The 25,951-nt window shown below is 38.6% G+C and overlaps 1 protein-coding gene across 1 annotated transcript in view; it reads right to left on the bottom strand.

Annotated features, from left to right (window-relative positions):
• Nucleotides 1–25,951, bottom strand: part of TTBK1 (tau tubulin kinase 1) — a 557,016-nt gene that overhangs the window by 125,562 nt on the left and 405,503 nt on the right. Inside the window, exons 9-10 of the mRNA XM_053712777.1 lie at nucleotides 17,071–17,225; nucleotides 16,577–16,799 (exon numbers count right to left, since the gene is read on the bottom strand). Coding sequence (XP_053568752.1) covers nucleotides 16,577–16,799; nucleotides 17,071–17,225 — 378 coding nt within the window. The remainder of the gene's footprint in view (nucleotides 1–16,576; nucleotides 16,800–17,070; nucleotides 17,226–25,951) is intronic.

Below are 25,951 nucleotides of genomic sequence, written 5' to 3'. Positions count from 1 at the left end.
TAGGCCAGACTGAAGGACCAAGGCGCTGCTAGAGCATCTATCAGCACCGCCTCAGGATCCCGGGACCTGGACCCATAAAGAGGAAGTTTGGTATTCTGACGGGACGCCATCAGATCCAATTCTGAAGTGCCCCAAGCTGAGTCAGCTGGGCAAATACCTCCGGGTGGAGTTCCCACTCCCCCGGGTGAAAAGTCTGACGACTTAGAAAATCCGCCTCCCAGTTGTCTACTCCTGGGATGTGAATTGCTGACAGATGGCAAGAGTGATCCTCCGCCCACCTGATTATTTTGGTTACTTCCATCATTGCTAAGGAACTCTTTGTTCCCCCTTGATGATTGACATAAGCTACAGTCGTGATGTTGTCCGACTGAAATCTGATGAATTTGGCCGCAGCTAGCTGAGGCCATGCCTGAAGCGCGTTAAATATCGCCATTAGTTCCAAAATGTTTATCGGGAGAAGAGCTTCTTCCCAAGACCATAAGCCCTGAGCTTTCAGGGAGTCCCAGACTGCACCCCAGCCCAACAGACTGGCGTTGGTCGTTACTATGATCCACTCTGGTCTGCGGAAACACATTCCCTGAGACAGGTGATCCTGAGACAACCACCAGAGAAGAGAATCTCTGGTCCCCTGGTCCAACTGTATTTGAGGAGACAAATCTGCATAATCCCCATTCCACTGTTTGAGCATGCATAGTTGCAGTGGTCTGAGATGTATCTGTGCAAAAGGAACTATATCCATTGCCGCTACCATTAATCCGATTGTCTCCATGCACTGAGCTACAGATGGCCGAGGAATGGAATGAAGAGCTCGGCAAGTAGTTAAGAGTTTTAACTTTCTGACCTCTGTCAGAAATATTTTCATTTCTACCGAGTCTATAAGTGTTCCTAGGAAGGGAACTTTTGTGAGGGGGGAGAGAGAACTCTTTTTGATGTTATTCTTCCACCCGTGAGACCTCAGAAAGGCCACTACAATTTCCGTGTGAGACTTGGCTCTTTGGAAAGTTGACGCCTGAATTAAGATGTCGTCTAGATAAGGCGCCACTGCTATGCCCCGCGGTCTTAGCACCGCCAGGAGGGACCCTAGCACCCTTGTGAAAATTCTGGGAGCAGTGGCCAACCCGAAAGGGAGAGCCACAAACTGAAAATGCTTGTCCAGAAACGCGAACCTGAGGAACTGGTGATGATCTTTGTAGATAGGAATGTGTAGATACGCATCCTTTAGATCCACGGTAGTCATATATTGACCCTCCTGGATCATTGGTAAGATTGTCTGAATGGTCTCCATCTTGAATGATGGGACTCTGAGGAATTTGTTTAAAATTTTGAGATCCAGGATTGGTCTGAAAGTTCCTTCTTTTTTGGGAACCACAAACAGGTTTGAGTAAAACCCCAGCCCTTGTTCCGTAATTGGAACTGGATGGATCACTCCCATTGTATGTAGGTCTTCTACACAGCGTAAGAACGCCTCTTTCTTTGTCGTGTCTGTAGACAGACGAGAAATATGGAACCTTCCCCTTGGAGGGGAGTCCCTGAATTCTAGAAGATATCCCTGGGATACAATCTCTAAGGCCCAGGGATCGTGTACGTCTCTTGCCCAGGCCTGAGCGAAGAGAGAGAGTCTGCCCCCTACTAGATCCGGTCCCGGATCTGGGGCTACCCCATCAAGCTGTCTTGGATGCAGCTGCAGACTTCTTGGCCTGTTTACCCTTGTTCCAGCCCTGGTAAGGTTTCCAGGCTGCCCTGGGTTGTGAAGTGTTACCCTCTTGCTTTGCAGCAGGGGAAGATGAAGCGAGACAGCTCCTGAAATTCCGAAAGGAACAACAATTATTTTGTTTGTTCTTCGTCTTGAAGGACTTGTCCTGGGGGAGAGCATGGCCTTTTCCCCCAGTGATTTCTGAAATAATCTCTTTCAATTCAGGCCCAAAGAGGGTCTTTCCTTTGAAAGGGATGTTCAATAGTTTGGATTTTGACGACACATCGGCCGACCAGGACTTTAGCCATAACGCCCTGCGCGCTAAAATGGCGAAACCTGAATTTTTTGCCGCTAACTTAGCTAGTTGGAAAGCGGCATCTGTGATAAAAGAATTAGCCAGCTTAAGAGCCTTAATTCTGTCCATAATGTCCTCATATGAGGTCTCCGTCTGGAGCGCATCTTCCAGCGCCTCGAACCAGAAAGCCGCTGCAGTAGTTACAGGAACAATGCAAGCAATAGGCTGGAGAAGAAAACCTTGTTGAACAAAAATTTTCTTAAGTAAACCCTCTAATTTTTTATCCATAGGGTCTTTAAAAGCACAACTGTCTTCAATTGGTATGGTTGTGCGCTTAGCAAGTGAAGAAACAGCCCCCTCCACCTTAGGGACCGTCTGCCACGAGTCCCGCATAGGGTTAGATATGGGGAACATTTTCTTAAAAACAGGAGGGGGAACGAAGGGAATACCTGGTTCATCCCACTCCCTAGTAACGATATCCGCAATCCTCTTAGGGACCGGGAACACATCAGTGTAAACAGGAACTTCTAGGTACTTGTCCATTTTACACAATTTCTCTGGAACCACCATAGGGTCGCAGTCATCCAGAGTAACTAATACCTCCCTGAGCAATAAGCGGAGGTGTTCTAGTTTAAATTCAAAAGCCAACGTATCTGAGTCTATCTGAGGAGCAACCTTTCTCGAATCGGAAATTTCTCCCTCAGACAGCACATCCCTCGCCCCCATTTCAGAGCGTTGTGAGTGTATATCGGATACGGCTACTAAAGCGTCAGAATGCTCATAATCTGTTCTTAAAACAGAGCTATCACGCTTTGCAGGTAACACGGGCAGTTTAGATAAAAACACTGAGAGGGTATTATCCATAACTGCCGCCAAGTCTTGTAAGGTAAAAGAGTTAGACGCACTAGAGGTGCTAGGCGTCGCTTGAGCGGGCGTAACTGGTTGTGACACTTGGGGAGAGGTTAATGGGCTAACCTCATTACCTTCTGTCTGAGAATCATCTTGGGCCACACTTTTAAGCGCAACAATATGTTCTTTAAAGTGTATAGACATATCAGTACAAGTGGGACACATTCTGAGAGGGGGTTACACCATGGCTTCTAAACACATTGAACAAGGATTTTCCTTGGTGTCAGACATGTTTAACAGACTAGTAATAAGTACAAACAGGCTTAGAAATCACTTTAATCAAGTAAAAACACACTTTGCAAAAAACGTTACTGTGCCTTTAAGAGATAAAAAAGGTACACAATTTTCCAAAACAATGAAAAATGCAGCAAACTTTTCGAAATTTTCACAGTATGTACCTAAAGCATTGGTAAGATTGCACAACTAGCAACAAAAACTATTAACCCCTTAATGCCCAAACCGGATCAATAGTAAGCTAACAACCGGTTAAAACAACTACAGCACCTTGCCACAGCCCTGCTGTGGCCCTACCTGCCCTTAGGAACCAGATTTGCGGGGAAAAAAGCATCTTATAGGCCCTCAAACTGCAGCAGGACCCTCCATGTGAAACAGCCTGAAGATCTAGTCAGTATAACTGCGCATCTGAGGCGCGAAATTAGGCCCCTCCCACCTTACTCCGGTGCTGTGAGGCCTAAAGAAACACTCCTAAGAGTTTTAATAATAGCCATGTGGGTAACAACCCCTGAAAGCAAACCAAAGGAACCTTCAAAGTGTCTCAAAAAACAATATTTATCAGTAAAAAACGTTTGCCATTAAATAGTGATAACCAGCATAAATTAGCCCTGTTATGTAAGCTTGCAATTCCATACTTAGTCTCTGAATAAAGCTTACCCTTCCCTCATGGGGATCTTATCAGTCTTTTCCAGCATTATCACAGTCTTGTCTAGAAATAAATGACTGAACATACCTTATTGCAGCCTAACCTGCAAACCGTTCCCCCCAACTGAAGTTTTCTTGTACTCCTCAGTCCTGTGTGGGAACAGCAGTGGATTTTAGTGACAACATGCTAAAATCATCTTCCTCCCTGCAGAAATCTTCATCACTTTTCTGCTAGAGAGTAAATAGTACACACCGGTACCATTTAAAATAAACTTTTGCTTGTAGAAAACAAAACTACAATTCTAACACCACATTCACTTTACCCTTCCGATTGGGACCCTATTGCTTAGAGCCAGCAAAGAGAATGACTGGGGGTGGAGCTAGAGGGGGAGCTATATGGACAGCTCTGCTGTGTGCTCTCTTTGCCACTTCCTGTTAGGAAGGAGAATATCCCACAAGTAAAGGATGAATCCGTGGACTGGATACACCTTACAAGAGAAAGCCAACACAATGTCCGTGTGAGACTTGGCTAGCTGAAAAGTCGATGCCTGGAATAAGATGTAGTCTAGATAAGGCGCCACTGCTATGCCCCAAGGTCGTAGAACTGCCAGAAGGGACCCTAGCACCTTTGTGAAAATTCTTGGAGCGTGGCTAACCCGAAGGGAAGAGCCACAAACTGGTAATGCCTGTCTAGAAAGGCAAATCTGAGAAATTGATAATGATTTCAGTGAATAGGGATGTGTAGATACGCATCCTTTAAGTCCACGGTGGTCATATATTGACCTTCCTGGATCAGAGGCAGAATAGTCCGAATGGTCTCCATCTTGAATGATGGAACTTTGAGGAACTTGTTTAGAATTTTGAGATCCAAGATTGGTCTGAAAGTTCCCTCTTTTTTGGGAACCACGAACAGGTTTGAGTAGAAACCTAGCCCCTGTTCCTCTTTTGGGACTGGTCGGATCACCCCCATGGTAAGAAGATCTTCTACACAGCGTAAGAGCGCCTCTCTCTTTGTCTGGTTTACAGACAACCGAGAAATATGAAATCTCCCCCTTGGAAGGGAGTCTTTGAATTCCAGAAGATATCCCTGGGACACAATTTCTAAAGCCCAGGGATCGTGAACATCTCTTGCCCAAGCCTGAGTGAAGAGAGAGAGTCTGCCCCCTACTAGATCCGGTCCCGGATCTGTTTACCCTTGTTCCAAGCCTGGTTAGGTCTCCAGACTGACTTGGATTGGGCAAAATTCCCCTCTTGCTTTGTAGCAGAGGAAACTGAAACGGAACCACTCTTGATTATTTTGTTTGATCTTCATCTTATTTGATCTATCCTGAGGAAGGGCATGACCTTTCCCTCCAGTGATGTCTGAAATAATCTCTTTCAGTTCAGGCCCGAATAGGGTCTTTCCTTTGAAAGGGATGTTCAAAAGTTTAGATTTAGATGACACATCAGCAGACCAGGACTTAAGCCATAACGCCCTGCGTGCTAAAATGGCAAAACCTGAATTCTTTGCCGCTAATTTAGCCAGTTGAAAAGCGTCATCTGTAATAAAAGAATTAGCCAATTTAAGGGCCTTAATTCTGTCCATAATCTCCTCTAATGGAGTCTCCATCTGAAGAGCCTCTTCTAGAGCCTCAAACCAGAAAGCAGCTGCAGTAGTTACAGGAACAATGCACGCAATAGGTTGGAGAGAAAAACCCTGATGAACAAAAATTTCCTTCAGGAGACCCTCTAATTTTTTATCCATAGAATCTTTGAAAGCACAACTGTCTTCGATAGGTATAGTTGTACGCTTAGACAGAGTAAAAATAGCTCCCTCCACCTTAGGAACTGTCTGCCACGAGTCCCGCATGGTGTCAGATATGGGAAACATTTTCTTAAAAACAGGAGAGGGAGAAACGGAATACCTGGTCTATCCCACTCCTTAGTAATAATATTCACAATCCTCTTAGGGACTGGAAAAACATCAGTGTAAACAGGAACCTCTAAGTATTTATCCATTTTACACAATTTCTCTGGAACCACTATAGGGTCACAATCATCTAGAGTCGCTAATACCTCCCTGAGCAATAAGCGGAGGTGTTCAAGCTTAAATATAAAGGCCGTCATATCAGAATCTGTCTGAGGAAGCGTCTTTCCTGAATCAGAAATTTCTCCCTCAGCTAGCAAATCCCTCACCCCTACTTCAGAGCATTGTGAGGGCATATCAGATACGGCTACTAAAGCATCAGACGGCTCAGCATTTTTTCTAAACCCAGAGCTGTCCCGCTTTCCTTGTAAACCATGCAGTTTAGATAAAACCTCTGTGAGGGTTGTATTCATAACTGTGGCCATGTCTTGTAAAGTAAAAGAATTTGACGCACTAGAGGTACTTGGCGTCACTTGTGCGGGCATTACTGGTTGTGACACTTGGGGAGAGCTAGATGGTGAACCCTCATTTACTTCTGACTGAGAATCATCTATTGCTCTATTTTTAAGTGCTAATATATGTTCTTTATAGTTTATAGACATATCAGTACAATTGGGACACATTCTAAGAGGGGGTTCCACAATGGCTTCCAAACATATTAAACAAGGATTTTCCTTGGTGTCAGACATGTTAAACAGGCTAGTAATGTAACAAGCAAGCTTGGAAAACACTGTAATCAAAGTAAAAAACACTTAGAAATAAAACGGTACTGTGCCTTTAAGAGAAAAAAAGCTGCACCAGTTCTGCAAAACAGTGTAAAAAAGCAGTAAACGTAACACATTTTTTACAGTAGCATTATAAAGACTAACGCCTAGATTTAGAGTTTTGGTTAGAAGGGGTGTGTTAGCTACGCGTGTTTTTTTCCCCCCGCACCTTTTAAACAACGCTGGTATTTAGAGTTCTCTGAAGGGCTGCGTTAGGCTCCAAAAAAGGAGCGTAGAGCATAATTTACTGCCACTTCAACTCTCAATACCAGCGTTGCTTACGGTAGCGGTAAGCAGCTAAAACGTGCTTGTGCACGATTTCTCCATAGGAAACAATGGGGCAGTTTGAGCTGAAAAAAAACCTAACACCTGCAAAAAAGCAGCGTTCAGCTCCTAACGCAGCCCCATTGTTTCCTATGGGGAAACACTTTCTAAGTCTACACCTAAAAGCCTAACATGTACCCCGAGTCTAAACACCCCTAACCTTACACTTATTAACCCCTAATCTGCCGCCCCCGCTATCGCTGACCCCTGCATATTATTATTAATCCCTAATCTGCTGCTCCATACACCGCCGCCACCTACATTATAGCTATGTACCCCTAATCTGCTGCCCCTAACATCGCCGACACCTATATTATATTTATTAACCCCTAATCTGCCCCCCCAACGTCGCCGCTACCTACCTACACTTATTAACCCCTAATCTGCCGACCGGACCTCGCCGCCACTCTAATAAATGTATTAACCCCTAAGCCTCCTCACTCCCGCCTCAAAAACCCTATAATAAATAGTATTAACCCCTAATCTGCCCTCCTTAACATCGCCGACACCTAACTTCAAGTATTAACCCCTAATCTGCCGACCGGACCTCGCCGCTACTATAATAAATGTATTAACCTATAAAGCGAAGTCTAATCCTAACACCCCCCTAAATTAAATATAATTTTTATCTAATTAAATAAATTAAATCTTATTAACTAAAGTATTCCTATTTAAAGCTAAATACTTACCTGTAAAATAAACCCTAATATAGCTACAATATAACGAATAATTATATCGTAGCTATTTTAGGATTTATATTTATTTTACAGGCAACTTTGTATTTATTTTAACTAGGTACAGTAGCTATTAAATAGTTAATAACTATTTAATAGCTACCTAGTTAAAATAATTACAAAATTACCTGTAAAATAAATCCTAACCTAAGTTACAATTAATCCTATCAGGATGGATCCGCGTCGGCTGCTTCAAGATGATCCCGCTCCGCGCCGGATGGAAGAAGATAGAAGATGCTGCCTGGATGAAGATGTCTACCGGTCCGGATGTCCTCTTCTTGCCGGATAGGATGAAGACTTCGGAGCCTCTTCTGGACCTCTTCTTGCCGGATAGGATGAAGACTTCGGACCCTCTTCTGGACGGATCGGTGATACCCGGTGTGGTGAAGATAAGGTAGGGAGATCTTCAGGGGCTTAGTGTTAGGTTTTTTAAGGGGTGTTTGGTTTAGATTAGGGGTATGTGGGTGGTGGGTTGTAATGTTGGGGGGGTATTGTGTGTTTATTTAAATGCAAAAGAGCTGTTTTCTTTGGGGCATGCCCCGCAAAAGGGCTGATAAGGTAAAAGAGCTGTTAACTTTTTATTTTAGAATAGGGTAGGGCATTTTTTTATTTTGGGGGGCTTTGTTATTTTTTTAGGGGGCTTAGAGTAGGTGTAATTAGTTTAAAATTCTTGTAATCTTTTTTTATTTTTTGTAATTTAGTGTTTGTTTTTTTGTAATTTAGTTTAGTTGATTTAATTGTACATAATTGTAGATAGTTTAGATAATTAATTTATTGATAGTGTAGTGTTAGGTTTAATTGTAACTTAGGTTAGGATTTATTTTACAGGTAATTTTGTAATTATTTTTACTAGGTAGCTATTAAATAGTTATTAACTATTTAATAGCTATTGTACCTAGTTAAAATAAATACAAAGTTGCCTGTAAAATAAATATAAATCCAAAAATAGCTACAATATAATTATTCGTTAAATTGTAGCTATATTAGGGTTTATTTTACAGGTAAGTATTTAGCTTTATATAGGATTAATTTATTTAATAAGAGTTAATTTATTTCATTAGATAAAAATTATATTTAACTTAGTGGGGTGTTAGGGTTAGACTTTAGGGGATAATAAATTTATTAGAGTAGCGGCGAGGTCCGGTCGGCAGATTAGGGGTTAATACTTGAAGTTAGGTGTCGGCGATGTTAGGGAGGGCAGATTAGGGGTTAATACTATTTATTATAGGGTTTGTGAGGCGGGAGTGAGGCGGTTTAGGGGTTAATAAAATATTAGAGTAGCGGCGAGGTCCGGTCGGCATATTAGGGGTTAATAAGTGTAGTTAGGTAGCAGCGACGTTGGGGGGGGGCAGATTAGGGGTTAATAATTATTATGTAGGTGTCAGCGATGTTAGAGGCAGTATATTAGGGGTACATAGGGATAATGTAGGTTGCGGCGGTGTGCGGTCGGCAGGTTAGGGGTTAAAAATTTTTATTAGAGTGGCGGCGATGTGGGGGGACCTCGGTTTAGGGGTACATAGGTAGTTTATGGGTGTTAGTGTACTTTAGAGCACAGTAGTTAAGAGCTTTATAAACCGGCGTTAGCCCATAAAGCTCTTAACTCCTGACTTTTTTCTGCGGCTGGAGTTTTGTCGTTAGAGTTCTAACGCTCACTTCAGCCAAGACTCTAAATACCAGCGTTAGAAAGATCCCATTGAAAAGATAGGATACGCAATTGACGTAAGGGGATCTGCGGTATGGAAAAGTCGCGGCTGGAAAGTGAGCGTTAGACCCTTTCCTGACTGACTCTAAATACCAGCGGGCGGCCAAAACCAGCGTTAGGACCCCCTAACGCTGGTTTGGACGGCTAACGCAAAACTCTAAATCTATGCATTAGTAACATTGCACAGCTATGCAAATAAACAATTAACCCCTTAATAGAAAAAACGGATTGAAAAAACGTCAAACCCAGTAAAAAAGACTTTCAGAACCTTGCCACAGCTCTGCTGTGGCTCCTACCTGCCCTTCAGAACGATTTGTGGGGAAAAAAACATATTTAACAGCCCTCAAACACAGCAAGAACCTCAGGAGAAAAGAAACTGCGAAACTGAGGCGCAATAATAGGCCCCTCCCACCTCACTCGATGTTTTGAGGCCTATCAGAGAAACACCAGAGTGTCTCTTAATTAACCATGTGAGTTACAAAACTCAAAACCAAGCCACAATGACCCCTTTAGTCCCTTCAAAAAACGTTATAAATGCATCAATAAACAAAATGTTTTTTCCTAACAGTGTCACCAGTAACTAATGAGCCCTTCAAGCAAGATGAAATTCCTATTAAAGTGTCTGAATACAGCTTACCCTTCCCTCATGGGGCTATTGCCAGCCTTTTCAAGAATTAACACAGTCTGTCTAGAAAAATATAGACTGAACATACCTCATATGCAGCTTAGTATGCAAACCGTTCCCCCAACTGAAGTTTTCCTGTACTCTTCAGGCCTTGTGAGAACAGCAGTGGATCTTAGTTACAAAGTGCTAAGATTATCATCCTCCTTGCAGAAATCTTCATCCCTTTTCTGCCAGAGAGTAAATAGTACACACCAGTACCATTTAAAATAATAAACTTTTGCTTGAGAAGTAAAAAACTAACATTTTAGTCAGCACATAGCTCTTTGCCCTTCCTAGCAGTTAAGCAGGCAGAGAGAATGACTGGGGGGTGGAGCTAAGGGGGGAGCTATATAGGCAGCTCTGCTGTGGGTGCTCTCTCTGCCACTTCCTGTAGGGAAGGAGAATATCCCACAAGTAAGGATGAATCCGTGGACTCGATACATCTTACAAGAGAAAAGGCCTAAAATCTTTGGAGGGGGCAGCAAAATTTTGAGTGCCTAGGGCAGCACAAAACCGAAATATGCCACTGATTTTACCTTACTATCGTGAGTTACTGATTTTCTTAAACAATAGACCATGATAAGAATATGATTGTATCATATAAATATATAAATCTATAAATAGCTACCGGCTTCTATCGACGCCTCAAAAGAGCATTGTGATCTTAGGCCCGGGAATAAGATCACAGTGCACTTTTGAGGCGTCGATAGAAGCCGCTAGCTATTTATAGACTTTTATTTATATGATACAATCATATTCTTATAGGTTCACAGTACATAGGTTGTACTTAGTAGCCTGATATCCGTTAGTTATTGCGAAACCGGTATAGCTAAATCTAATCTACAAAATTACCAGTACCTGAAAACCTAGTATCCTCACTGCTATTGCAAACAAAGGGTTTTTTTGCATTGGGGGGTTTGGGGTGCATGGCTGTTTACGGGACATGATTGAGATTTGAGAATGAGTTTAAGGGTTTTGGATCATGGTGATTAAGGGGTGAATTGTTTTTAAGGAGCTATTGCACTGGGCGTCTCAAGTTTAATGGCTCTGTTTAAGTGCACTGCATAGGATTTAGACTTCATTCTTTTAAGCCAGCCAGAAGCTAAACTTTCCTGCAGAATAAATAGGTCTGCTCTTATTTTGACTCTCATACATGCTTTGTAAATGCGTGCATCCTCATGAAAAAAATGCCCCCCATTTAATTCGTACTGGAGCCGACCCTGTTTATACATTCAAGCTTAGTATCACACATACATATGTACTTATACATACAATCTTAGTATCACACATACATATGTACTTATACATACAATCTTAGTATCACACATACATATGTACTTATACATACAATCTTAGTATCACACATACATATGTACTTATACATACAATCTTAGTATCACACATACATATGTACTTATACATACAATCTTAGTATCACACATACATATGTACTTATACATACAAGCTTAGTATCACACATACATATGTACTTATACATACAAGCTTAGTATCACACATACATATGTACTTATACATACAAGCTTAGTATCACACATACATATGTACTTATACATACAAGCTTAGTATCACACATACATATGTACTTATACATACAAGCTTAGTATCACACATACATATGTACTTATACATACAAGCTTAGTATCACACATACATATGTACTTATACATACAATCTTAGTATCACACATACATATGTACTTATACATACAAGCTTAGTATCACACATACATATCTATTTATACATACAAGCTTGGTATCACACATACATATGAATTTATACATACAATCTTAGTATCACACATACATATGTACTTATACATACAAGCTTAGTATCACACATACATATGTATTTATACATACAATCTTGGTATCACACATACATATGTACTTATACATACAAGCTTAGTATCACACATACATATGTACTTATACATACAAGCTTAGTATCACACATACATATGTATTTATACATACAATCTTGGTATCACACATACATATGTACTTATACATACAAGCTTAGTATCACACATACATATGTACTTATACATACAAGCTTAGTATCACACATACATATGTACTTATACACACAAGCTTGGTATCACACATACATATGTATTTATACATACAATCTTAGTATCACACATACATATGTACTTATACATACAAGCTTAGTATCACACATACATATGTACTTATACACACAAGCTTGGTATCACACATACATATGTATTTATACATACAAGCTTGGTATCACACATACATATGTATTTATACATACAATCTTAGTATCACACATACATATGTACTTATACATACAAGCTTAGTATCACACATACATATGTACTTATACATACAAGCTTAGTATCACACATACATATGTATTTATACATACAAGCTTAGTATCACACATACATATGTACTTATACATACAATCTTAGTATCACACATACATATGTACTTATACATACAAGCTTAGTATCACACATACATATGTACTTATACATACAAGCTTAGTATCACACATACATATGTATTTATACATACAAGCTTAGTATCACACATACATATGTACTTATACATACAAGCTTGGTATCACATATACATATGTATTTATACATACAAGTTTAGTATCACACATACATATGTATTTATACATACAAGCTTAGTATCACACATACATATGTACTTATACATACAATCTTAGTATCACACATACATATGTACTTATACATACAAGCTTAGTATCACACATACATATGTACTTATACATACAAATTTAGTATCACACGTACATATGTACTTATACATACAAGCTTAGTATCACACATACATATGTACTTATACATACAATCTTAGTATCACACATACATATGTACTTATACATACAAGCTTAGTATCACACATACATATGTACTTATACATACAAATTTAGTATCACACGTACATATGTACTTATACATACAAGCTTAGTATCACACATACATATGTAATTATACATACAAGCTTAGTATCACACATACATATGTACTTATACATACAAGCTTAGTATCACACATACATATGTACTTATACATACAAGCTTAGTATCACACATACATATGTACTTATACATACAATCTTAGTATCACACATACATATGTACTTATACATACAAGCTTAGTATCACACATACATATGTATTTATACATACAAATTTAGTATCACACGTACATATGTACTTATACATACAAGCTTAGTATCACACATACATATGTATTTATACATACAAATTTAGTATCACACGTACATATGTACTTATACATACAAGCTTAGTATCACACATACATATGTACTTATACATACAAGCTTAGTATCACACATACATATGTACTTATATATACAAGCTTAGTATCACACATACATATGTACTTATACATACAAGCTTAGTATCACACATACATATGTACTTATACATACAAGCTTAGTATCACACATACATATGTACTTATACATACAAGCTTAGTATCACACATACATATGTACTTATACATACAAGCTTAGTATCACACATACATATGTACTTATACATACAAGCTTAGTATCACACATACATATGTACTTATACATACAAGCTTAGTATCACACATACATATGTATTTATACATACAATCTTGGTATCACACATACATATGTACTTATACATACAAGCTTAGTATCACACATACATATGTACTTATACATACAATCTTAGTATCACACATACATATGTACTTATACATACAAGCTTAGTATCACACATACATATGTACTTATACATACAATCTTAGTATCACACATACATATGTACTTATACATACAAACTTGGTATCACACATACATATGTACTTATACATACAAGCTTAGTATCACACATACATATGTACTTATACATACAAGCTTAGTATCACACATACATATGTACTTATACATACAAGCTTGGTATCACACATACATATGTACTTATACATACAAGCTTGGTATCACACATACATATGTACTTATACATACAAGCTTGGTATCACACATACATATGTACTTATACATACAAGCTTAGTATCACACATACATATGTATTTATACATACAATCTTGGTATCACACATACATATGTACTTATACATACAAGCTTAGTATCACACATACATATGTACTTATATATACAAGCTTGATATCACACATACATATGTATTTATACACATAGGCTTGGTATCACACATACATATGTATTTATACAAACAAGCTTGGTATCACACATACATATGTACTTATACATACAAGCTTGGTATCACACATACATATGTATTTATACATACAAGCTTGGTATCACACATACATATGTATTTATACATACAAGCTAGGTATCACACATACATATGTATTTATATATACAAGCTTGGTATCACACATACATATGTACTTATACATACAAGCTTAGTATCACACATACATATGTAATTATACATACAAGCTTGGTATCACACATACATATGTACTTATACATACAAGTTTAGTATCACACATACATATGTACTTATACATACAAGTTTAGTATCACACATACATATGTACTTATACCTACAAGCTTAGTATCACACATAAATATGTACTTATACATACAAACTTGGTATCACACATACATATGTATTTATACATCCAAGTTTAGTATCACACATACATATACTTATACATACAAGCTTGGTATCACAAATACATACGTATTTATACATACAAGTTTAGTATCACACATACATATATACTTACACATACAAGCTTAGTATTACGCATACATATGTATTTATACATACAAGCTTGGTATCACACATACATATGTACTTACAGTATACATACAAGCTTGGTATCACTCATACATATGCACTTACAGTATACATACAAGCTTGGTATCACACATACATATGTACTTATACATACAAGCTTAGTATTACACATACACATGTACTTATATATACAAGTTTAGTATCACACATACATATGTACTTATACATACAAGCTTAGTATTACACATACACATGTACTTATATATACAAGTTTAGTATCACACATACATATGTACTTATACATACAAGTTTAGTATCACACATACATATGTACTTATACATACAAGTTTAGTATCACACATACATATGTACTTATACATACAAGCTTAGTATCACACATACATATGTACTTATACATACAAGCTTGGTATCACACATACATATGTATTTATACATACAAGCTTAGTATCACACATACATATGTATTTATACATACAAGTTTAGTATCACACATACATATGTATTTATACATACAAGTTTAGTATCACACATACATATGTACTTATACATACAAGCTTAGTATCACACATACATATGTACTTATACATACAAGTTTAGTATCACACATACATATATACTTATACATACAAGTTTAGTATCACACATACATATGTACTTATACCTACAAGCTTAGTATCACACATACATATGTACTTATACATACAAACTTGGTATCACACATACATATGTATTTATACATCCAAGTTTAGTATCACACATACATATGTACTTATACATACAAGCTTGGTATCACACATACATATGTATTTATACATACAAGCTTGGTATCACACATACATATGTATTTATACATACAAGTTTAGTATCACACATACATATGTATTTATACATACAAGTTTAGTATCACACATACATATGTACTTATACATACAAGCTTAGTATCACACATACATATGTACTTATACATACAAGTTTAGTATCACACATACATATATACTTATACATACAAGTTTAGTATCACACATGCATATGTACTTATACCTACAAGCTTAGTATCACACATACATATGTACTTATACATACAAACTTGGTATCACACATTCATATGTATTTATACATACAAGTTTAGTATCACACATACATATACTTATACATACAAGCTTGGTATCACACATACATATGTATTTATACATACAAGCTTGGTATCACACATACATATGTACTTATACATACAAGCTTAGTATTACACATACATATGTATTTATACATACAAGCTTGGTATCACACATACATATGTACTTATATATACAAGCTTAGTATTACACATACATATGTATTTATACATACAAGCTTGGTATCACACATACATATGTACTTATATATACAAGCTTAGTACTACACATACATATGTACTTATACATACAAGTTTAGTATCATACATACATATATACTTATACATACAAGTTTAGTATCACACATACATATATACTTATACATACAAGCTTAGTATTACACATACATATGTATTTATACATACAAGCTTGGTATCACACATGCATATGTACTTATACATACAAGTTTAGTATCACACATACATATATACTTATACATACAAGTTTAGTATCACACATACATATGTATTTATACATACAAGTTTAGTATCACACATACATATGTATTTATACATACAAGTTTAGTATCACACATACATATGTACTTATACATACAAGCTTAGTATTACACATACATATGTATTTATACATACAAGTTTAGTATCACACATACATATTTTCTTTTATAGCTGTAGAAGTATTTTTGTTATTCCATACAGATAGTTGACAGAAATGGGGACATGAGTAAGCTTTAGCAATACCTTGCTGATGCTGATCCTGAGCTTATTGCGATTTACATCGGTCTCCTCCCAGACCTCTGAGTCATTAAAGCCAACGTTGTGCGCTTGCTGCCCTGTGATGTCAGCAGGTCGGCCTGGAAGCACCGGAGGAGCATTTTCTTGGTCACTTAAGTGCTCCCCTTGTAAAACATCCTCAGTGTTTTCTCTGAGCATATCTCCTGGGACAGGAGTGACATTGACCACCCTAAGTGAGTACAAAACATTAGAAAATAGAAATAGTATCACATATTATTGATGTCACAAGGGAGCTGGATACAGTTAAATCCTCCGTATGAGGGTGTCCTATGGATTAGTAATCTGCCTTCTTGTTTGCTTACTAACACAAATAATTACTGCTACTAGACAATGTTGTACATATAGTGACAAACATCAATGTTGGAATCTCCACCAGATGTTTTCCAAATTTACACAGATGCCCAACATTGATGCTATATCCCAGATGACCCATCTCTCACCCAAACATGGCGGCAGTCTGTCTCGTGTTCTGCTGGGGTGGGGTGCACGTGGTGGTGGAGAGCAGGATATCCGTCCCTCCTTTTTCCCAGTCAAAGGCTTCATTCTCTGTAATTCCTCGCTCCTTCATGCTACTCTCAAACACAGACATGATCATCTGCAAGAACAGAGAACACTTAGGGCTGCTGCCCTCACAATGCACATGACACAAAGTCATTCTACAACTAGTATCAGAACTTCAGGAAACTTAATGACATGGGGCCCCATCCGATATGCAGCGTCGCCGTTTTTTGCGCGGGTTTGGTATCCTATATACAGCGCCGCGTATAAATGCGGTACGTATATTTCACCCGGCTGACATAGTTTTTTCCCCCATAGACTAACATAGAAAAGCCGCGTAATTTGGTATCCAATATCCAGCGCAAGGCCTTACGTGGCGAAAATGGAGAAAACTTACTCCATTTTCACCTCGCCATAAAATGCACCCGTAGCAGGCCTTGCGCTGAGTATGGGAGCACCGTAACTCCCTAAAAAAAAAAAAACACCTAACGCATGCGCAATGTCTACCTGTCAACCGCAATCCCCCACTGCAATACCTAATAAAGTGTTTAAAACCCTAAATCGCCGCTCCCGGACCCCGCCGCCACTAAATAAAGTGTTTAACCCCTAAACCGCCGCTCCCGGACCCCGCCGCCACCTACATTAAATGTATTACCCCCTAATCTGACCCCCTTACACCGCCACCACTTACATTAAATATATTAACCCCTAATATGACCTCCCTACACCGCCGCCACCTACATTAAATATATTAACCCCTAATCTGATCCCCCTACACTGTCGCCACCTACATTAAATATATTACCCCCTAAACCTAAGTCTAACCCTAACACCCCCTAACTTAATTATTATTTAAATAAATCTAAATAATATTAATATTATTAACTAAAGTATTCCTATTTAAAACTAAATACTTACCTATAAAATAGCTACAATATAATTAATAATTACATTGTAGCTATTTTAGGATTTATATTTATTTTACAGGTAACTTTGTATTTATTTTAACTAGGTGCAATAGCTATTAAATAGCTAATAACTATTTAATAGCTACCTAGTTAAATAATTTCAAAATTACCTGTAAAATAAATCCTAACCTAAGTTACAAATACACCTAACACTACACTATCAATAAATTAATTAAATAAATTAACTACAATTATCAAATATAAAATACAATTGAATAAACTAAACTATATTACAAAAAAAACAAATTCTAAATTACAAAAAATAAAAAAATATTACAAGAAATTTAATCTAATTACACCTAATCTAAGCCCCCTAATAAAATAAAAAAGCCCCCAAAAATAATAAAATTTCCCTACCCTAAACTAAATTACAAATAGCCCTTAAAAGGGCCTTTTGCGGGGCATTGCCCCAAAGTAACCAGCTCTTTTACCGTCCCTTAAAAGGGCTTTTTGCGGGGCATTGCCCCAAAGTAATCAGCTCTTTTACCTGTAAAAAAAAAGAAATACAATACCCCCCCCAACATTACAACCCACCACTTACACACCCCTACTCTAAAACCCACCCGATCACCCATTAAATAAACCTAACACTACCCCATTGAAGATCACCCTACCTTGAGCCGTCTTCACCCAACCAGGCCGAACTCTTCATCCGATGCGGGCACAAGTGGTCCTCCAGCCGGGCAGAAGTCTTCATCCGATCGGGGCAGAAGAGGTCCTCCATCCAGCAGAAGTCTTCATCCAAGCGGCATCTTCTATCTTCATCCTTGCGGCGATGAGCGGCTCCATCTTGAAGACCTCTGGCGGGGAACATCCTCCTCAGCCGACGACTACCCGACGAATGATTGGTCCTTTAAATGACGTCATCCAAGATGGCGTCCCTCGAATTCCGATTGGCTGATAGGATTCTATAAGCCAATCGGAATCAAGGTAGGAAAAATCCGATTGGTTGATTTAATAAGCCAATCGGATTGAACTTCAATCCGATTGGCTAATTGAATCAGTCAATAAAATTGACGTCACATTCTATTGGCTGATCCAATCAGCCAATCGGATTGAAGTTCAATCCGATTGGCTGATTAAATCAACCAATCGGATTTTTCCTACCTTAATTCCGATTCGCTGATAGAATCCTATCAGCCAATCTGAATTCGAGGTATACCATCTTTGATGACATCATTTAAAAGACCAGTCATTCATCGGGTAGTCGTCGGCCGAGGAGGATGTTCCGCGTCGGAGGTCTTCAAGATGGAGCCCCTCATCGCCGCAAGGATGAAGATAGAAGATGCCGCTTGTATGAAGACTTCTGCTGGATGGAGGACCTCTTCTGCCCCGATCGGATGAAGATTTCTGCCCGGCTGGAGGACCACTTGTGCCCGCATCGGATGAAGAGTTCGGCCCAGTTGGGTGAAGACGGCTCAAGGTAGGGTGATCTTCAATGGGATAGTGTTAAGTTTATTTAAGGGGGGATCGGGTGGGTTTTAGAATAGGGGTGTGTGGGTGGTGGGTTGTAATGTTGGGGGGGGTATTGTATTTCTTTTTTTTTACAGGTAAAAGAGCTGATTACTTTGGGGCAATGCCCCGCAAAAGGCCCTTTAAAGGGCTATTTGTAATTTAGTTTAGGGTAGGGAAATTGTATTATTTTGGGGGGCTTTTTTATTTTATTAGGGGGCTTAGATTAGGTGTAATTAGATTAAATTTCTTGTAATATTTTTTTATTTTTTGTAATTTAGTGTTTTGTTTTGTAATATAGTTTATTTAATTGTATTTTATATTAGATAATTGTAGTTAATTTAATTAATTTATTGATAGTGTAGTGTTAGGTGTATTTGTAACTTAGGTTAGGATTTATTTTACAGGTAATTTTGCAATTATTTTAACTAGGTAGCTATTAAATAGTTATTAACTATTTAATAGCTATTGTACCTAGTTAAAATAAATACAAAGTTACCTGTAAAATAAATATAAATCCTAAAATAGCTACAATGTCATTATTAATTATATTGTAGCTATTTTAGGGTTTATTTTATAAGTAAATATTTAGTTTTAAATAGGAATACTTTAGTTAATAATATTAATATTATTTAGATTTATTTAAATAATAATTAAATTAGGGGGTGTTAGGATTAGACTTAGGTTTAGGGGTTAATACATTTAATGTAGGTGGCGGCGGTGTAGGGGGATCAGATTAGGGGTTAATACATTTAATGTAGGTGGCGGCGGTGTAGGGGGATCAGATTAGAGGGTAATACATTTAATGTAGGTGGTGGAGGTGTAGGGGGATCAGATAAGGGGTTAATACATTTAATGTAGGTGGCGGCGGTGTAGGGGGATCAGATTAGGGGTTAATACATTTAATGTAGGTTGCGGCAGTGTAGGGGGATCAGATTAGAGGGTAATACATTTAATGTAGGTGGCGGCGGTGTAGGGGGATCAGATTAGAGGGTAAAACATTTAATGTAGGTGGCGGCGGTGTAGGGGGATCAGATTAGAGGGTAATACATTTAATGTAGGTGGCGGCGGGGTCCGGGAGCGGCTGTTTAGGGGTTAATACTAGGATAGTTTTATTGCGGTGTGGGCTATGGCGGTTTAGGGGTTAATAATTAGGCTTATTGCGTTGTGGGGGGTTGTCGGTCTAGGGGTTAATACATTTATTATTAGGAGTGAGAGGGGGGATTGCGGATATAGGAGTATACGTGTCGGGCTATTTTTGGGAGGCCTGTTAAGACAGTTACGGGAGATTTTATACATTAGTAAGTTTTTTTAGGCGCAGGCAGTTTCTAAAGTGCCGTAAGTCACTGGCGACTCCAGAAATTTGTACTTACTCTTATTTCTGGACATCGCTAGTTTGTCCGACTTACGGCACTTTAGCAACTGCCGGCGGGGTATATTGGATATCGAGGTGAAACTACGGGCGGCGCGGGTTACCTCGCTTGCGCCAAGAACTACGCCGTATATCGGATCGCGCCCCTGGAGCCTAAAAAAAGAATTCCTAACAAAATGAAGGAATCAACTGTATTGATACTAAATAACAAGCTAGTATAGAAATTAAAACATAAATGAATAAATATCAATATGTTGACTTACATGCTAGCTTATATTCACCAGTGAGACTCCCCATACATAAGCAGGAAAGAACAGAATTGACCACTTTCCTTTTACCAACTTGAAAGAGGCTACACTTTTTGATTCACTCAGTAAATGTCAATCACAGGACAGATAGGTAGGAACAGGATCCTGGTGAGTATTAACTGGAGTCTAATATAGAATTTATGTTTCTTGTTTTAATATAAAGTTAACCTGCCTCATCTAGCTAATACTCACCAGTGAGACTGTTACAAAGCAATGCATTCATTGATTTGGGTAAAACAATTTAAAAGAGAAATAACAGAATACATTTCATTGATGGTGACTGTCAGATATTCAACTTGTAATGAAAAAGGACCCCAGTCTGACACAGTTCAAAGGGTTATGCCTCTACTTCCATTGCTCAAAAGGCTGAAACTGCCCTACGTAGAATGAGTCCTGAGCCATTCTGGAACTGGAACTCCTGTTAGCCGATACACAGGCAAAAGACCTAAGGTGTTCTTGAGGAAAACAGACAGACAATTTGCCTTCCTATATAGTCTGTTAACATAAATGCATAAGTATCTGATAAAGTCCTGAGTATAAATGGCTTAAAATTCACCGTCTTCTTGTCTGGACAGTCTTCAAAAAGACTACTTTATCCTTGAAGGGTACAATATATGTTTGATAGAGTAAAGGTACTTTAATTCTCAAAAAACTCTTCATGCAGATGTAATAGCCACAATGAATATGACTGTGTTGTATCTAAAAACATAAGGAATATTGTGTAAATTCAAAGGTCAGTTCTGGGAATAAAAATACCAGATCTAAATCCCACAGAAGTGTAGATAACCTCATGAAAGGGTGGATATGGGCTAACACTGCATGCCAGAGATTTCCTATGCCATTTAATTCCGATAATGGGTGAGATATCACAGACTTGTACAATCAAAGTGCAATAACTTAATCCTTTTAAATAACGGTCAAGCAAAACATGTCAGATCATATTTAACCAGGGCTTTAAAAACCTCCAGTTTTAGGAATGAGGCCAAAGTGACCTGGAGTGTACATATAACCTTCAGTATTAGTCATAAAGCCAAAGTGACCAGGAGTGTACATAAAACCTCCAGTATTATTTATAAAGCTACAGTGACCGTGGGTGTACATAAAACCTCAGTATTAGTCATAAAGCCACAGTGACCAGGGGTGTACATAAAACCTCAGTATTAGTCATAAAGCCACAGTGACCAGGAGTGTACATAAAACCTCCAGTATTAGTCATAAAGCCACAGTGACCAGGAGTGTACATAAAACCTCCAGTATAAGTCATAAAGCTACAGTGACTGTGGGTGTACATAAAACCTTCAGTATTAGTCATAAAGCCACAGGGACCAGGGGTGTACATAAAACCTTCAGTATTAGTCATAAAGCCACAGTGACCAGGAGTGCACATAAAAACTCCAGTATTAGTCATAAAACTACAGTGACCAGGGGTGTACATAAAACCTCAGTATTAGTAATAAAGCCACAGTGACCAGGGGTGTACATAAAACCTCCAGTATTAGTCATAAAGCCACAGTGACCAGGAGTGCACATAAAACCTCCAGTATTGGTCATAAAGCCACAGTGACCAGGAGTGTACATAAAACCTCCAGTATTAGTCATAAAGCCACAGTGACCAGGAGTGTACATAAAACCTCCAGTATTAGTAATAAAGCCACAGTGACCAGGAATGTAAATTAAACCTCCAGTATTAGTACTAAAGCCACAGTGACCATGAGTGTACATAAAACCTCAAGTAGTAGCCATAAAACTACAGTGACCAGGGGTGTAAATAAAACCTTCAGTATTAGTCATAAAGCCACAGTCACCAGGAGTGTACATAAAACCGTCAGTATTAGTCACAAAAGTCACAGTGACCAGGGGTGTACATAAAATCTCCAGTATTAGTCATAAAGCCACAGTGACCAGGAGGGTACATAAAACCTCCAGTATTAGTCATAAAGCCACAGTGACCAGGGGTGTACATAAACCTTCGATATTACCCATAAAGCCACAGTGACCAGGGATGTACATAAAACCTCCAGTATTAGTAATAAAGCCACAGTGACCAGGAATGTACATTAAACCTCCAGTATTAGTAATAAAGCCACAGTGACCATGAGTGTACATAAAACCTCAAGTAGTAGCCATAAAACTACAGTGACCAGGAGAGTACATAAAACCTTCAGCATTAGTCATAAAGCCACAGTGACCAGGAGTGTACATAAAACCGTCATTCATAAAGCCACAGTGACCAAGGGTGTACATAAAACCTCCAGTATTAGTCATAAAGCCCCAGTGACCAGGGGTGTACATAAATCCTCCAGTATAAGTTATAAAGCCACAGTGACCAGGGGTGTACATAAAACCTCCAGTATTAGTCATAAAGCCACAGTAACAAGGGGTGTACATAAAACCTCCAGTATTAGTCAAAAAGCCACAGTGACCAGGAGTGTACATAAAACCTCTAGTATTAGTCATAAACCCACAGTGACCAGGAGTGTTTAAAACCTCCAGTATTAATCATAAAGCCACAGTGACCAGGAGTGTACATAAAACCTCCAGTATTAGTCATAAAGCCACAGTGACCAGGAGTGTACATAAAACCTCCAGTATTAGTCATAAAGCCACAGTTACCAGGAATGTACATAAAACCTCCTCTATTGAGAGGGCGGAGCCTGCAGGCATCTAAGATGGCTGCGAGTTGCTGAAGCTACTAACAGAGTTAAGGCTTACCTACATAGCACCCGTCATAGGCACCTACGAATCGCTCAAACGTGAGTGGGAGAACAACCAAAGATCAGTGAACAGATCGCTACTTCAAAATCCGTAATTTCGGATTCCAAGCACCACAGACCTGGGAGATGAGTAAGAGGCCTGCACGGAGGCGCCACATAACAGTTGAGACCCGCAAAATAGCAGTAGACATTGTCAGTCACGCAATCCTCATAGCGGAATATCGACCCGGCTCTGAAAACCAGGTATGTAGTGCAGAGCTGCCAAATTAAAGACGTCTTAAGATGTAAAGGCCAGATAGAACGCAGTGAGTAAAAGTATTCATAAGCACCATACAGTATCTACATACTGCGTCATTGCCACATTAAGCTGGTCAGGAAAAGGAAAATAAATGTTAACATACCATTAAAATTAAAAGCAATAGATGACAATCACTTTGCTACCAGACATTGATAATATCAGTACCTTAAATATCACATAAATGTACCTATAACTGAGCTGTACAAAAGATAAATTATGCTTTCTTGATAAAAAAATGTTCTTCTGATGAAAAGAGTACACAGCTGCATTCATTACTTTTGGGAAATAAGAACCTGGCAACCAGGAGGAGGCAAAGACAACCCAGGCAAAGGCTTAAATACTCCTCCCACTCCCCTCATCCGCCATTCATTCTGCCGAGGAACAAGGAACAGCAGAAGAAATTTAAGGGTGAAAGGTGCCAGAAGAATATAAGGATGCCCCACATAAAATTACAGGCGGGAGCTGTGGACTCTTTCCATCAGAAGAAAAGGAAATTATCAGGTAAGCATAATTTATGTTTTTCTTCTTAAATGGAAAGAGTCCACAGCTGCATTCAATACTTTTGGGAAAACAATACCCAAGCTATAGAGGACACTGAATGCCATGACGGGAGGGTACAATAGGTGGCCCATACTGAAGGCACCAGGCCTGAACCTTTACCCAATAAAAAACCCTGCTTCGTCCGAAGCCGAGAATTTTTTTTTTTTTGTATAATAGTTTTTTATTGAGGTACAATGGCAAACAAACATACAATTTCAGAAAGAAACATCATGGCAACATGCCCATTTGTCATACATTAGGATTTACACAGGTAATTAAACAAGCATGTCTGCACATCAGCAGGATCAAAGCATATCCTAACCCAAAGGTACTTTTTCCAGCCATGGATATCGCCTCATTTTACATAAATACAGTTACAGAAGGACATATAACACACAACAAATAATCAGCTTGATATAAGCCTAAATGCCATAACCAACTCTTAACCTATGCAGGCTTGTGCTTGTCCTTGATGTATTCAGCGAAACTTATCATCTAACTACTATGTCATATATGACCAACTTTTCTCTTTAAGGACAAATAACACAGGTTAAAACAATTAACTTAGAGTAAACCCACTTTCAGTGACCAGATCATAACATATGTAAGCTTGAATTTGTCCCTGGTAAATGCAACAGAACTTGGGGTACATATAACTAAGTTTGGACAACAGAAAATAAGAAAGTGGGTGATAATAGTAGTACAGCCTAATTTTCATATTAAGACTCCAGAAGATGCAATATAGGCTGTGTAATGGTTAAACTATGCACGTCCGAACACGGGGCGATACATCTACCAATATAATAGTATAGGTCTGATACGGATTTGGGGGGCTACAGCTGCAGGGGTCCTCTAGAACCCGACATGTCAGTATGGTTCCACCCACCCAATGATGATAATGTAAGTCCCTTAGCCTGTAAGGAAACCTGCTAGGATTTTTCTGCTAAGAACTTGCGTAAGTCTGCTAAAGTGTGGTGGAGATCTATATTCTTCTCACTGTAGAAACCTCCCCTGACATATTGATGCAGTGAGTGATGACCTGAACAAACATTTACACAATCACCCTGTATTTCACATGCATACATCAGACAAACCTCTAAGGAAATCATTGTGGGTCACTCCTAAATCTCTTAGATATGCTTTATTGAGGCCTCAACGGGATATTCTACAT

The sequence above is a fragment of the Bombina bombina genome, chromosome 4, assembly GCF_027579735.1.
Source record: "Bombina bombina isolate aBomBom1 chromosome 4, aBomBom1.pri, whole genome shotgun sequence".
NCBI classification, from domain to species: Eukaryota; Metazoa; Chordata; class Amphibia; order Anura; family Bombinatoridae; genus Bombina; species Bombina bombina.
This window is presented reverse-complemented; position numbering and strand designations above follow the sequence as displayed.